Consider the following 16001-nt stretch of genomic DNA (forward strand, 5'->3'; position numbering starts at 1 on the left):
GGCTGCTCCGTGGAGGCACAAACGGAGCGGTGCCTGGGCTTTTTCAAGGGCAGAACCAGCACACGTGGCTGGAGCAAGGCTGTGACACAAGCAATTACAGCGCTGGCTTCAACGAGCAGTACGCCCGAGGTTGCTCCTGTCACCCAGGCTAGGAGATGGAGGAATTTAATTATCCTTCTAACTTCTTCCAGAAGGGGCTTGGATGCCACAGCAACAGACAGCTTGCTACAACCCAGAGTGGGGAGGGGGGGAGAAGAAAAACAAAGGACCCTCCTTTTGCTGAGTGCTGGCCAGTTAACCCTTTTAGCCATCCCCTGCCCAGGCAGCATGGCCAGGCTTTGAAGACACCTTGGGAAAAGGGCACGGGCACACCAGAGTGACACCAGCACCTCCTCCCTCCTGCAGAGGTGGGAGCCTCTGCTCCACAGCCCTGCCTGCTCGCTGTCCCCCCTCAATTGCTGCTGTGGACATTAATTTTTCCCAGATTTCTGCTTCCCTTTGAATATTTCTGCCATGGATCATTTTCCTTGCATGTGTTAGCTGGTATTTTCCCAAAGCTGAATCTTGAGCTATTTCCTGCCCATCTTTCTATAATTTCTCTTGTTCCCTCTTCTGCTGTGCCTGAACCCACCTTGGTGCTTGTTGCTCCTGCTGGGTTTGGAGGAGGTTGCTCACTCCTCTCTCCTTCAGAAAGCCTGCAAAAGGAGAGGAACTGGCCATTTGAGAGGTGAGGACCCCTGCTCACCTATGTCTTGCTTAGCACCTCCCCAAGTGGAGCAAAATGACTCAAGTCCCAGCATAGCCAGGGTGGGAGGATAAATCAGGTGCTTGGGGTGTGGGGAGAGCTTTGGAGGAAGGGGAGGTGCTGCTGGGAGAGGGCAGGCTGCTGGGAGCTGGTAGGGGTTTGCAAAAGTTGTGTGTGGAAGCTTCTGGATGGCGGTGAGCAATGGGCTTCAGTCCTGGGGGGTCTGCAGGACCTCGAGGCAATGAGCGTGTGAGGGTGGGTCTGGGCAGGAGGGGTGTCTTCTCTGGTAGCGTGGGTTTCATGCTTGGGGAGGTGCTTAAAAGCTAGACTTAAATTGTCCTTTGTAGCAGGGCTTTTTCCACAGTTCTCTGCAGCTTCCCAGGTGGAAACTTGTTTAAGGCCTGAAGTCTCCCCTGTGCAATCCATTTCTCTAGCTGTGAATGCTGCTCCAGCTGCGGCTGCACAGGGAGCGTGTGATAACCTCTCTGTGGCTCCCTTTTTAAGTCTCGTCTCTGTAATTGCTAGCTGTAGTTCCTGTCCCTTTCAGCTGCTGCTCTAGCTGCTCCTTTCCCCGAAGGAGAGGGGAGTTGCAGTGAGTGGGGCAGAGCTGCTGCTGATCCCCGTTCCCTGGAGCAAACCTGGGGCTGGGTATGGAGCATCCCCAGTGGCACCCTCCTGCTGTGCTCTTGCTCCCCTGTTGTGGCACCTGGGTGGCCAGTCCTGCCTGCAGGAGTGATTAGAAATATATTTTTTTTGACTTGGACTTTTGACTTGGACTTCATCCAAGTCCCAGGACAATGCTGCTTCTTCCCAAAGCCCTATGCCAGGGGACCCCCACCTTTTCCTACGTGCCCAGGAGCCAGACAGCAACTTAAAGACCAAATATATCTGCTGCTGCAGCTCTTGTCTCCTATAAAAATAAATCTTACGGAGGTAACTTTTTGCTGTGCAATTCTCGGGGCTGGCTTCGCTGTTGTTTCCACTGAGATAGCGTTTGGCTAACACAGCCAAACATGAGCAGAACAAGCCTGGAGCTGTAGAGAAAGTGATAAGATAAGGCAGGGCTATGATTTGCCTGTCTGATCCTGAAGCTTTGTGCATTATTTAGTGTGTGTAGTGAGAGGTCAGTAGCCTCCTGATAATTTTCATTAGATTAGTCAGGCAGGGTAATCACCTGCTCAGAAAAAACAACTTGACACTGTCTGTTCAATAGTTGGGGTTTAACTGAAAATAAATAGGCTTGTAATTATAAGGACATTGCCAAGGTCAAGAGGCTCAAAGACTCACTTTCTTTTCTTCCTCTGATATGTTTACAAAGATCCTGCTCTTCTTTATGTGGGATTTTTTTTTTTCTCTCCCTTAAATTCAAACCGAAAGCTTCAGAGCTCTTAGAGGAAATTCAGCACTTCCATGGCAGTGGACGTGAGTGGTGTTGCAACAACCGAGCGGAGCCTGTGCCCTGCTGCAGCTGAGTGACCCCATGCTAATGAGCAGGGCACTTGTAGCGAGCAGGAGCGCGTGCTGCCAGCCCCAGCAGCCGGAGCAGGGCAGGGGTCCTCTTCCCTCCTAATTGTGGGGTGCTCCCTGCTAATGTGGCAGAGCAAACCCCTCCTTGGGAGAGGTCAGCCCAGCACGAGTGCTGCCCGGTTGGAAGGAGATTGTGCATTTGCTCCTGGGGGTGACCTTGCAGCTGTGGCTGGATGCTGCTCACTGAGGGAGAACTGGAAGCGATGCTGAGCCTGTGCACCTAGATCCAGTACCAACAGGCTCTGCAGAGGGGGTTCAGTCGTGGTAGCAAATGCAATATTAAAGCTGGGCTCAGTCTGTGTGCACTGCTGAAATCCGTGCCCTTTTCCAGCCCGAAGTGGTTACCCTTGCTATTTATTTTCCTCAATGACATGCAAAAAAATAAAGCCTGGAGGGACCTCTGTAATGCAGCCTTCTGCAGGACGGGTGCTTGCTGGGTGAGACTGGTGCTCGGGGGATGCTCATTGCTGGGGTGATGAAGAGGTTGCTGTGTCTGTGCTCCTGGAATGGGTTCTGTGGCACCTCAGCAGTGCATCGTGGTTGCAGGTAGCTTGGTTTCACCCAGCAGCACTGATTTCCCTGGGCTGGGTGAAGAAAGCAGTGATGTGGTGTGCATGGGGGAACCTCTCTGCTTGCTGTCCTGAGCTCAGCTGTGAGGCAGGGTTGCTGCTGGCTGTGTAGGCAGGCTTCAAAACGGGTCACCCGGATGCCACAAAAGGCAGGCTTTGCTTGCTGTGCCACCTGTGAGCATATTTGGCTCGGAAAAAGAGAGTTCCTCAGGTGTCCAGATGAGTTAGCACTCTGAAAACGTGCTGCTCCTGGGTTTTGTATTTTCTCCCTCCAGCCTAATGGCCATAAGCGGGGACTGTCAGGGAGCTGGTGGGGCTGTGCTCAGCCCATCTTCACCAGGGATCTGTTGCTCTCGTGCCCTGTCAAAGGTTTTGATGGATGCCCTGGGGAAAACCGGGGGCACGGCTGGGCCTGACGTGCCAAGTGCCTGGTGGTGCAGCCGGGTGACTGATGCCACGCAGCATGTGTGTGGGTGCTCCTTGCTCTTCCTCCACGGGAGGAGAGGAGCTGCCTTGACAGCTTGTTTTGAAAGCAAAAAGACTTCAGGGCTGGATTCATTTTTTTTTTCCTTCCCCCCCTTTGCTTTACCCCCCCCCCCTTTTCTTTTTGCCTGACAGAAGAAGCATAACTCGTCTTTGTTTAATTGGTGCTTTGTGCCTGTCTCTTGCCAGAACTTAACAGAGAGGGGGCTGGCTGGATCAAAACGGCTTGAAGTTGGGAAGCTGTTACACATCTAGCCTGCCTGTTTAAAGGGAAAAAAGTCTTTTATTTCCCCCCCCCTCCCTCCCAGCTGCACACCGGTTCCTGGTGCACTGTGAAAGCAGAGAGCCCCCCTTGGAGCAGCCTGGTGGAAGCGGGGGGCGCGGGGCTGAGCTCCGGCGAGACGGCGCGTCGTGTGCTTGACCTTCTGCTGATGGCAGGGCTCGGAGCATCTAATTGACGTCTTCTTGTAAGGCTTCAGACCATTTCATGATCTTACAAATCAGACCTGCCAGTGTCTGCAGCACAAAACAAATGTGTTGTGGAGCGAGCGAGGAAATGGTCTCTACTTTTTTGGGCTATGCGGCAGGGTGGGCACACCTGGGTGTGCTGCTGTCTGCTTGGTGGCATGTCCCATGCCAGCAGGGCAAAATGGGGTTAGGGCAGTGCCCCAATTCTCCAGGAGGGTCCCTCCCATAGCCTGGCCTTGGTCTCCATCACTGCAAAACATCTGTGCTGAATGAGGCTGAGGTCCCTTCTACCTAGTCTTCTCCCTGTGTAAGGGGGACAGCAAGGAAGTCAATTGCTTTGATTTTTATTTTTTTTTTTTATTGTGGAGCTTGCTTCTGCCTGATGTGGGGAAAGGCAGTGATTTGAAGTGTGTTCTGGTTTTGGAGCATGGCCTGACCCTGCTGGGCTGTGCTGCTCGCTGTCTGCCTTGCACAAGCATGGGTAGCTTTTGGCTACAGCCCTGATGCTTGGGGGTGGCTGCAAGTGGCTTCAGTGCAGGAGCTGCCTGCTCACTCCTGAGGCATCAGAGCAAACCTGGTGGTGGGGGCTGTGTGTCTGTAGGTGTTCCTGGGGCTGCTCAGCATGACAGGGGCAAAGCATGAAGCAGCTTGCCTATAAACACACAGTTCACATGGGCACCTTGCTATAGGCAGTGCACAGTGTTTTCCTTTGGGAGGGAAAGGGGAGCCTGGAAGGGGGCTTGGAGGAGGATGCAGAGGAGTGTTTGCAGCTGGAGGCGGGCAGGATTAGGGTGGGTTTGCCCAAGGAAAGGTGGGTGCAGTGATGGGCATGTGGGAAAGTGGGAGCCCAGAGGAGGGGCTGTGCTGCTGTGAGCCCCCAGGCTGCAGCCTGCCAGAAGGGTGATGTTCCAGTGAGTGTCAGCCCAATTTGGGGCAAGGGGGGTGCTGTGATGAGCAGGTGATGGTCAGTGGGGGGTTTAGTGGCTGTGGAGGTGCTTGGAGAGAACTGAGAATGCAGCCTGTGCTGGGCTGGATGGAAGAGACAGGCATCAGTGACACCACCATGGTTTGAGAGCCTGCATCTGGCCCCAAAAGGGCTGTGAGTTGAGTCTTTGGCAGGTGCCCCACCACAGAGCAGAGGAAAAAGGGCTGGAGTGAGTCCTGTCTGGGCTGGTGCAAGTCCAGAGTTGCATTTAGTGTGTCCTTGTCCTGTAGATTCCTGCCCCGCTCAGCTGGGGACAGGCAAGGAGGTAAAACCTCATCCATGAGAGCCCTGATGTGTAAAGAGATATTAAGACTGATGAGGACTGGATGCGTAAAGGAAGAGGTATTTCATGGGGAAAGACCCTTGGGGCTTATTCCTTAATTTTCTAAGGGAGCCTTGGATGCTTTTATGGGAGTAGTTAAAACGCAGCTTCATCACAGTGAAGTCCTAATATGCTGAATCACGTCCTCCCAAGCTGTCTGTGCTCTCCATGAAGGATTTTATTTTTTTTTTTTTGCTTTTTTGGGACTGCATCAGGTGTCCTCCCACAGGGGTGGTCTGTCTGCCCATCCCCTCCCCGGCCGTTCTTCCTGCAGCCACCCAGAGCCCTTTCTATCTTGGTCTCTGCTCCCAGCCGAGCCAGGCATCGATGCTCTGGGTCTGACTTGTTTTTGTATTGGCAGGATTTATTCGGCAAATTGGCATTTCAGCCCCTCCCTGGAGTTGTTGGCTGTATCGATCCGCCAGCGGGAAGGGGAGAAGCCAGCAGCCACTTCTGTGAGACATTTCTTTCCTTATTTTCAGCTCCAGGCCTGCAATTGCTGGGCTCTGACCACACCACGCTAACAGCCGCAGCTGCCTCCTCGGGGATGCTTGGAGGAGAGCAGGGCGAGGTGCTCCGACCTGGTAGTTCAAGGGGTGATGTGATGAGTCTGTCCTGCTTCCCTGACCCTCCTCCTACCCGAGCTTTTGTTGCTGTGCTTTTGTCAGTGGAAAATAACTAGTGTATATACCTATTCTTAAGTTCCCGAGGAGCCTTAGCCTTATTTTTCGGCTGGAAATACCATGCTCCATAGGGCAGAAATTGAGGGCTGCAGTAATTCCAGCATCGCACTGAAGCCTCTGGGGTGCAGCTGACTGCTTCCCTGGGACTGAAATGTCCCCGAGGCCACGGTTGTGCTGGTGTCTCCTGGTTCTTGCTGTCCTGTGATGGACAGGGGCTACAGGGAGGATCGAGGGCATCCTGCAAATGGGAGCTTTGTGCGCTGCACCTTGCCCTGGGGACCAACTTTCTGCTCCTTCAGCCTGGCAAGAGCTCAACCTGCTGCAAGCTCTTGCTCTTTTGGGTGGAGAAGGTGCAGGGGGAGAGGAGGGGATGGCCAATTTCTGCATCCCTCCTCCTCATCACTGAGGCTTAAAGCTGGGGTCCCGCTTGCAGAGGTGAAGGGGGAGCCCTAATTGCCCCTCTTCCCAAGGCTCCTGGGTGTGTTAACGACCTGTAATGGGATGGGTTGTGTTAGCCTATTAAGCCCCGATGGGGTTCCTTGTAGACTTAAGTGTGAGGAATTTCACTCAACCATGTTAAAACATTTCCACCCTCTTTAATAGCTTCATGCATTGATTTAACCCTATGGCAGCTGGGGCTGTTTGCTGGGAAAAGCCATATGGCTCTGTCCTGCCTCCATGCAGCGACTCGGACTGGGGTTTACGTTTCTGGGGGATCTTATTAACACGAGGGCTGCTCTAGCTCTTGCCTCCTCCCGGCTGGCTCGACAGAGCCCTTGCGGGAAGCAATTTTCCTTGTGTTGTGCTGAGCCTGGCTTTGCTGCTTTTAATGAGAGTAATTTTGCCCTGGCTTGTATCAGCCGCAGCCCACCTGCGCTGCCAATTACCCCGGCGGATCTGGCGTGACCTGCGGAGCTGGGAGCAAGCTGTCCCGGGTTTTTAAGTGTTTCTGAGCCGTAAGGTGTGAAAAATCTCACCAGTGTTGAAACGGAGATTTGGGGGGGGGGGGACTTTCTGGGTTATGAAAGACCTAAGGACGTTCTGGTATCAGGTGCTCTTGATCTCTAGGGGATTTATAGAGAATCAAGGGCTTGCTAATTGCAGGCATGTTGCCAGTGTGTTGGGAAAGAAATTCTCCTTAATCGCAGGCTGTGTGCCCTAATTTTTTTGTTGTTGTTGTTATTGAATTAGTTAAATGTGTACCGTAACACCCCAGCGCCTGGGCAGGCTGCGCATGCGGACCTGGAGCGCGTGTGTGCAAACATGCTGAAAGGGCTCTGCGGGAGGGAGAACGGTGGTTCTGCTACATGAGCTCGGTGCATCTGTCGTGTTTGTCATTTTTGGGGAAGCCGGTGTCCGTGCCAGCCCACGCTGACCTGGGCGTTGTGCAGGTTAGCCTGCTGCTTTGTCTGCGGAGCGGTGGCTTCCTTCTGGCTGGTGGTTAATACCCAAACGTGTTCCTGCCTCCTTGCAATTGCTGCTGTTATCAGGGCTTCAGTCCCTGCAGGTCAGGTTTGAGGGAAGATGTTGGCTTGACTGGGGTCAGCCAGCATCCTTTGGGCACCATGCAAAATGCAGTGCTGCGGGGTGTGGAAATGTGGGGAGCGTGTGGGTGCAAGACCAGAGGGCAAACCCTGGTGTGGGACTCAATCTGTGCTGAGGTTTCTGCAGTCCTGGTGTACAAACACACTGCTACAAGGTGTGATTTTGAAGTTGGGGCTGGTTTGAGATGCCTGGTTGGAGCATTTTGGAGGCTGGTTGGGCAATGCGGTGACTCCTCCAGTGCTGTGGTCTTGGGGCAGGAGGCAAGAGTGGCAGGGACTGAGCTCTGGCAGCGTGGCTGTGCCTAAGGTGACTTGTTATGGCAATAACAAATGGGGTTAACTCTAATTAGCTGGCATCTCTGGCGGGGGGAGGCGCAGCTTGTGTTGTCGCAAGGGAGCAGTGCTCAGAAGGGCGCACACAAGGGAATTGGGTGAGTTTTTTAGGCAGAAGCTCTGCTTGTGCTCTCCCTGTGTGTGGGCCAGCTGCCTCCTTGATGTGTCATTCAGAAGTGCAGTGCCTGGTAATTAATACCTCAGTGATTAAGCATAGGGAAGAGAGCTCCAAATTCTCAAGGTGGGGCAATTGGAGGGGGAGCTGAGAATGGAGGGGGAGGTGATTGTAGGCTCAGTCCTCAAAGCAGTCTGTGTGGGGGAAATTGATGCATTTTGAAGAAATGTGATGATGCTGTTGCCGAAATGAAAGCTAGCTTCAATTTCAAAGGCTTAAACCCTCTCTGGATACCCCGGTGTAGCATAGCCCAGGTCTGTTACATCTTGGCAAGGATATTCTTGCAAATGGAAACGCTGCCCTGGGTGACCCTTCTGTGTCTGGCTGCTGGGGGAAATGTGCTGAGCCGAAACAAGCATTTCTAGAGCCGAGCTCTCCGGCTGAGGTCTGATCTCCCAGCTGGGATGCTGGGGCTGGCAGCCGGGCTCGGTCCTTCCCGAGTGCCTGGGCTTGCTCCCAGCCTGGGCCCATCAGACCGCTCGTGATACCAGCTCGCTTCCGACTCTGAAGGTCAAGCGGCTCACAGCAGGGTGACAAAAGAGCCCTTGATCTGAAAGCGGGATTGTTCTTGTGCCTTGCCCCAGGAGGGGTCTCGCAGGCTGGCATGCGTGCAGGCTGAAAGGAATGCTTAAAATGTCCTTTCTCTGCTCCTGTCAAAAGCCCTTGGAGCTGCGAATCAAAATATCTGCCCCAGTGCCTCCCTGCTGCATGCTTCAGGCTGGTTTATTCCTTGAGAACGGCCTGATCCGGGGCAGCCAAGGCTCCTGGCATCCCGTCCCTGACAGCGGGCAGCAGTGGGTATGCAGGGGAAGGGGTAAGGGCAGGGTGAGCAGGCTCTGGGGCAGCTCCAGCCTTTGGCAGCTGCTGGCTCAACTCTTCAGCCAGGGATGGAGAGACTTTTTTTTTTTTTCCTTCTATAAATTTTTGAAACGTGTAGGTTCAAGAGATCAAGCTTTGATCACCCACAGCATCCTCTAGCTGGGGGTCCCGTGGCTCTGCTGCAGTGCTCGTGAAAAGCTGGTGGTTTGCCTAGGGGTGTGATCCTGGGGACTTCATCTGGCTTCTGCTGGAGGGGGTTTGGGGGCTTTGAGGGGCTGAGTGTAAGGCTTCTGCCTCCTGCTCCACCAGTGAAACACTTTGTGCTCATGCTCCATCCCTACAGCTGCCAGGCATCCTTTGGCTTCGCGCTCCGCGGAGTCTTGCACGATGCTGTGCACCCCAGCCTCATGCTGCAGCACTTCCCTGCCCGGCCGTGCCCTGTCACACATCTCCAGCACATCTGTTGTGATGCAGATACCAGATTCCTGCATCTCCAGTGCTGACGTGAGGGCTGAAAGATCAGCTTGCTTCTGCAGGGAGGCTGTGGCTGCATCCTGGGTGCACGCTGCCTGTGTGCTCGTGCTGGAGTGGTGCACTGAGGTGCATCGTGCGGAGATCTTGCCTGGCTCTTCCTGAACTTTGCTCAGTTATGCTCTGGCAATGCAGCAGCTGAAAGCTCAAATGCTGGGAGAACAAAATGTCAATATAACCTGAAAATAAAGAAAACTCATAAATTTCTGTATATCATTTTAATCTCAAGAAAGAGAAGCTGCAAGCTGGCGGTACCTGTTCTGGTGTGCCAGTGGCAGTGCCCTTCTGGTCAGGAGGGAACGGGATTGGGGTGATTTCTGTGTTGTGAGGAGTTCTGGAGCTGCAGGGAGGCTGTGCTCACTAGATTGATCACCCACTCTTAATCCATTGGTGGTGTGTTAATTACTTTCCTTGTGTGTTAATGTGACACTTGCACCAGGGGGACCTGTCGTCCTCTGAGCTTCGTGCAAGCCATCCTGGTGCCGACTGTCATTCCTGCCACATCAGCTGTGAATTGAAGGCAATGTGCGGGTCCCTGGGAGGCAGTGACTCTGCTTATGCATGTCAAAGGGCTTGCCAGTTGGAGCAGCCTGACCCTCATTGCATTTGTAGCCTGATTTGCACGCTTCCTGCTCGGCTCCTGCTGCAAATGTGGCTTTCCACCATCTGCTTGCCCTTGCCATGCACCGCGGTGCTCGTGGCCCCCGCAGGGATGCGTGAGGATGCTTGCAGAGCAGGGACAGGCTGCCTCGTGTCTGGAGGGGGAGTGTTGGCAGGAAAAGATGCTGGGAGCTCCCAGCTGCACCGCATGCCTGTTGTGCTTTGCTGGGAGTGCTGCTGGTCGGGCAGATGGGAGCACTTTGCTCCCCTTCCCCAGCTGCTCCGGGCTTGTGGCACTGAGCTGCAGGCAGAAAGATGTTCGGTCTTCTGCTCCCACGTGGATCGTGGTATGCTTGCTGGGTGCTTCTGGGTTAGGGCGACCCCCACCTGGGTCTAGCCTGTGGGTGTGCTGGGTCACAGTGTGCCTGCATGCCTGGCTAACCAAAAGTTGCATGGATTTAGTTCTTTCCTCTGGAAGGATGTGAATACCTGCTGGCTGGGTGAGGCAGGGGCTGAGCAGCCAGCCTACAGCTGGTGTAAAAAGCATGCTCCCTGCTTGCTGTTCAGTCTCACACCTTGCTAGTACAGCTGGCCGTGACGTGTTAGGGGGATTTTTCTCCATTTAAATGCAATTCAATCTCCAATCTACTTAAGATGTGCGGGTCTGCACCCACTCCCTCCACCCCACAACTCTAGGTTGTGGGTGGTCACTTAAATCACAGCTGCCCACACGCCTAAAGCTGAAAGGAGGCTGCGTGACCCCCAGGCAGGTGAGCGAGGAGGCCAGCTATTTTTTCCTCCCTCTGGTTCCTTGCACCCTGCCTTTGAAATGCCCTGAGCTATTTAGGGAGTGCGTGGTCAGGAGGCTGGCAAGGGTGGGAGGATGAGGACGAGCTGTCACTCGGCGCTGGTCCAGGGTACCCAAGGACCTCGTGCAGGGCTGCCCGAGTGTGGTGGGGGCTGTCAGGGGAAGGACAAAGGGTCAGGGCTGTCACAGCTGATAGATGGCCCTGCTGGGCCCAGCTTCCTCGATCTGCTGGCCCGAGCACCCTGCCCTTGGGACAGGGAGCTGCCAAGGGGCAGTTTTGCTTTCCCTTCTCTTATTCCCCACAAATGTGAGCTGCAGGGGTTTCTCCAGCACTGCCTAAATCCTGGGGGACAAGATGCTTTCAGAGAGGCTTTTGGGCTCCAGGTGCAGTGCTTGGTGGCCCGTGGCCAGGCTAGGGGCAGGCTGGTGAAGGGTTACCCTGTGGCTGAGCACAAAATGGATTTCTCAAATGCTGTAGAAGAAGGGAATTTCCCCTCGTGTCTGTTTCCAAATCATCTTCTGATTGGAGGGTTGTCAGCGTGGCAGACCTGAGACTGAAGGATAGCTTCAACTTTTTTGTCTTTAGCAATGGAAAGTATCAGGAGAACTTTGCTTGCAGGAAATGAATTTAGAAAGATAATTGCCTGGCTTTTTCTCAAGCTTTTTTTTTTTTTTTTTTCCCTCATCTGATCTTTGGCTGCACAGGAGCTTAGGCCAGCAGAATCCTGGGTGGAACAAACTCCGGTTTTGGTGCTCAGATGCATAAGGACACAGCGTCCTGCTGCTACTGCTGGCATGTTCTGTGCTTCACCCATTTTCCTGCTGCAGCAGGGAAACAAAGGGAATTTTAAGGCCCCTGTGGTTCTAAGACTCCTTTTTCTCCTGGTCTTGCTGTGACCACACGGATCAAAGCCTTCAGGGCAACAGTACTTAAATTATAAGGGCCACTTTGCCTCTACGGACAAGCATCCATGGGCTGCTTTGTGAAGTGCTGAAATGCTTCCATGCTTTTTCTCTCTTATACCTGCTTGTGTGCACAAGTGCTGCTGTGCTGAGGCGTTTTCTTTGCAGTTGTTCTTGAGCTGCTCTGTGATGCCTTGGAAGTCTTGGGTTGAGAAATACCAGCATGGAGAACTCCACGGGGCTGGGAAGAAGGGATAGGACCTGGAAAACCTCTCCTGGGCTGTGTGTCTGTCTCCTTGTGCCACTCAGCAAGGCTTGACTGAGCTCATCTTGCCTGGGAGAGGTTTGTCCTTGCCTTTCTAGCTGTGAGCTGCTTTGCTGTGCTTCCTCATGCAGTTACTTGTAGGTTTTCAGAGCTGTTACAAGGCTGGAGCACAAACCTCTTCAGGACTGAATGCTCTTGTGTTATCATCTGGAAGTACATGAGGATTTTTGAGGGGTGACAGTGACCTGATTACATTCAGGGTCAATGAAACATCGACATCCCCCTCTTCTGGGGTGTGTGTGAAGCTGAAGCCTTTCAGGGAAGGATCTCTAGGTTGGTTGCCTCTTCTAGAGCTACCTGCTGCTGCCAACCTCATGTGATGTTTATTCTGGGAGATGAGTCTTTCTCTGATTCATTACCTTTTCTTTTTTTTTTTTTATAATGGGAAAATAAGGGAGAGCTGCAGAGAGCAAGGAAAGCTTTATTCCCCGTAACCTAAACTCAGCCCCTGAATTATGTGACACCTCACACCTTGGACACCCTGGCACTGAGGTGCTGCATGCCATGGCACAGAAGGTCCCTGCTTGCCCTTGGTTGTTCCTGCAAGCTGAACTGTGCCAGGCTCCAGCTTCGGGGCTGGTTTCCTGCTTGTCCTCCGAGCCGTGCCACCAGCCAGCAGACTCCAAACCTGGTGGTCCATCGGGGCGCAGCGCAGGAGCATCTCTTGGCACCTGCTCCCAGGCTCTTGGCTGCAAGCCATCCGGTGTCTGCCATCTAAGCTCGGAGGGGACAGGCGTGCTGAGGGGCTGATCTTGCCAGCTGCTGGCAATAGCTCATTTTAATTTCCGTAATGGACCTGGTTCCTGCGGAGATGGTCCGCGGAGAGATAAATCACAAGGTTTGGAGAAGTGGTGGAGGCGCCAAGTGAAGGAAGAGCCCATCTAGTTCCCATCCAGTTTATTCCTCTGTCTGTTGTCTTTGCCAAGGCAGACCTGCTTCCTGCAGTCCTGGATGCTTTCCAGTTATCTTACAGTTTACCAGGCTGGAGATGGTATAAATCACACTCGGAAGATGCTGAACCAGAGAGTTTCCTGACCCTGATGGGGGAAGAGGAACAAGAAAGGCTGAGGAGGGGAGAGAGCTGAGGCCATGAGTAAGTGGGAGATGAGTTCTGGGTAAGCACGAATGTTCAGTGAGCAGAAGCCCTGCTCAGCACGTGGTGAGGCAGTTTGAAAGGAAGGTGATGCTTTGCTGCGGTGTCCTGCCTCTCTCGAGTGCTCAGCATTTGGTGCAGGGGCTGCAGGAGCTGACTCGGAGGTGAGTGGATGAGCATTTGGCAGGGGAAAACAGCACTGCTGGGGGCAGTCCTGTGTGTACTACCCTGAGTCTAGGTCATCCAGACCTCTGCTGCTTCTGTGACAGAGGCTTGTGCTATAGGACAGTGCTCTCTGGTTTCAGCACATGGAGCTCATGCAGCATCTAGCACCACAGGGCTCTTCTGGAGAAAGGGACCTGGGCTGTGCTGCTGAAACAATTTTCCTGTGTCTTCTCATTCAACTGTTTTTTTTTTTTGTTTGTTTGTTTGTTTGTTTTTTGTTTTTTTTTGTTTTTTTTTTTTTCTGAATCTATACTGATACCCTTTGTACTTCACAACTTCTGACAGTGCTGAGCATAGGATCTTTTGGCAGCCAGCTAGTAAGCTGTGGTTCCTGACCATTTTCTTGGAGATCCTCTAAGTGAGAGGGAATTATTAGATGCACTGTGGGATGGTGGGTGACCTGGGGTCTGCACATCTCTCCAGATACCCCATGGGAAGCTCCAGCCAGCCTTAGCAGCAGGATGGAAGAAGCCAAAGCTCAGCAAGCTGTGCACATGCAACTGAGGGGGGAAAAAAAAAAGCTTTAAAAAGACTAAAGATGAAAAACTTGTGCTTGTCCAAATTCTCTTTGAGACTGACCTGCAGTGTTACCTAGATGAGGAGCAAGCATGGAGTAAGGCAGGACAAAACCCACACAAGTCAATAGTCAAATGGGAATTGAATTCTGCCTTTGGTGCTCCAGCTCTGCCCAGTTAAACCACAGTCCTGTGTTAGTTATGGGAAGCAATGCAGGCTGTGCAGGTGACCCTGGGCATTGGATGTCCTGGCCAAAGTACAAGGCCACGTGTCGATGGCTGCAGATCCTTCAAGAGCTATTAAGCAGCTTGGTTTGGTTTGTAGCCCCTTGTCCCTGCTCTGGCGTCTTTCCTGTTTGTTTGGGGCTGGTGGAGACCAGAATGAGCTTCACGGCCTGTAATGAGCATGGATAATACGGATCAGAAGTGCTTTGGGAAATGATATTTTCCTTCAATTATCTGCGCTTGTTACTTGTGGCAAGGGGAGGAAGTGCCCTTGAAGGTGAAGGGTGGGTAGAGTTCATGCAGAAACAGCCTTTTCTCCGCTGGTGCTTCAAGTTTGGTTCCCTCCCTCTTTACGCAGGCATTTCTTTGTGCTGATGCCCAGAAGCAGTGCTTGTACGAAGATGCTTGAGTGGGGTTGCTCCGACCTCCATTGCTCCTACAGAAGTGGCTGTGAGTGAGCACATCAGGCCGGGGAGAAGGACGGGGAGTGCAGCGTGATCTGCCTGCAACCAGTTGCTTTCCTCTCTGGACCTTTTCCCCTTCCCCTGCTGTGTCTGTGCAGGCTGTAAATCTTTCAGGGCAGAGCCACTTGCTGCATGCGTGCTGTCGGAGCTGCTGTCTCAGCTGGAGGCTCTGGGCATGCTGCAGGGACGGCACAAACCAGGGGGGGGGAGGACACGATGGCTTGGCACTGCCCTGGCTATGGGTGAGCCTGGGAGGTGCCTGCGTTGCCAGCAGGGCTCTGGGGGGCTGAAGGGTTTGTGTCAGTCCTAGCCAGTGTGCAAGCTGCCTTCTGAAGGTGCTGGGAAGGCCGTGATGTTGTGTGCAGCTCTGTGTCCCAGGAGTGCCTTGCCCAAACTGCGTTTTAAGGTCAATAATTCAGTCCCTGGAGAAAGTGGAGTAGAAATGAACTTAAAAATGGCAAGCCCTGGGAGGTGTGAAGAGACCCTGGAGGATAGCATTGGAGAAATAATTGGGAAAGGAAGAAATTCAGAAGACAAAACGCATCAAGCAGTGTGGGATTTAAAATGGACCAGAACAGAAGGATGCTCATGCATTTTTTGGCAGGATTGGCAAGAATGGTCAAGCCCTTTGAAACCTTGTAATGTCTGCGGGGATGCTGCTGGATGCCAGATGAGCGTGCAGGATGGGGCTGATGAATGCAACAGGATGAATCTGCAAGTTACAGTGGGGAGGTGTCTGAGCTGTACGATCTCAGTCCTCCTAGCCAGAAAGGCTTTTTCGCAGTACTGCCAGGGAGAAGTAAATACAAGGGAGACAATAGGTCTATTAAATAGAATTGGTTTCTCACCAATTTCTTCTCCCTCCTCCAATGACTGAGATCTTGAACATCTTTTTATATCCGTCCTTAGCGAGATTAAAAGAGCCAAAAGTGGTGGAGGGGAGAGCGGAGTGGAACAAAAGACGACTGCACAGAAATAGCTATTGAGGAAAGCGTGAGGGTTCTTCGCAAGCCTCTCAAACGCTTGGCTAACCTTGGCAAGAACATTTCAGGGCACGCAGGGAGTTAGTGACCGAATGTAAATAGCGGGTGTCACCTCCCTGTGGAAGAGGGGAGCCCGGTGCCAGGGGTGGGCACAGGTCGGAGGGACGAGGCAGGGCTCCCAGGCTGCGCTGCCCAGTAGGTCACCGCTCCCCTGAGGGAGCAACGTGCTGTCTGCCGGCAGCGTGACTCCCCAGGATGCGGCTCTGATGGGATTACAGCTCCAGCCTGGCAGCTGCGGATCTGTGCCATGTATTACTCAGCTCCAGCAGGCATCCTGGGCAGCTTTGTTCGGAAGGCAGGGTGAGCGCAGTGATGGGAGGGAGGGGGGCGGTGCAGGTGGTGGTGTTGCAGCTGGGTTTTAGGGCAGTGTCTGAAGTAAAGGCTTCAGGTCCTCCCTGCTGAAAGATGTTTCAGGGCACGAGCAGGAATGTGGCGCGTGAGGCTTCAAAATGCTGGAGAAGTGCATGGGATGCCTGTTCTGTTCTCGCGAGGTTGCTGGTCTGTCCTAATTTATCCCCCTGATCTGCTGAGGGTAGCTGACTGGCATTTTAAAAACATCATCTGGGGGATGCCTTGGGTGTTGCTGCATGGTTGGGCTTCTGGCTCATCTTTGTGG

At 53.2% G+C, this 16001-nt stretch overlaps 1 protein-coding gene across 7 annotated transcripts in view; it reads left to right on the forward strand.

Annotated features, from left to right (window-relative positions):
• The window catches only part of CNTFR (ciliary neurotrophic factor receptor), a 173561-nt gene that overhangs the window by 9706 nt on the left and 147854 nt on the right, over nucleotides 1–16001 (forward strand). Inside the window, exon 1 of one of the 7 annotated variants that reach the window (XM_072031405.1) lies at nucleotides 908–939. The exons of 2 other annotated variants lie outside the window; for them this stretch is intronic. In XM_072031405.1, coding sequence (XP_071887506.1) covers nucleotides 934–939 — 6 coding nt within the window. In that variant the 5' untranslated portion in view covers nucleotides 908–933. Of the gene's footprint in view, nucleotides 1–907; nucleotides 1001–7074; nucleotides 7174–8539; nucleotides 8633–15555; nucleotides 15686–16001 lie in introns of those variants that run through there. 4 more of the 7 variants (XM_072031402.1, XM_072031401.1, XM_072031400.1 and 1 more) reach the window with 4 other exon arrangements.

Source organism: Anas platyrhynchos, chromosome Z, assembly GCF_047663525.1.
Source record: "Anas platyrhynchos isolate ZD024472 breed Pekin duck chromosome Z, IASCAAS_PekinDuck_T2T, whole genome shotgun sequence".
Lineage (NCBI taxonomy): Eukaryota > Metazoa > Chordata > Aves > Anseriformes > Anatidae > Anas > Anas platyrhynchos.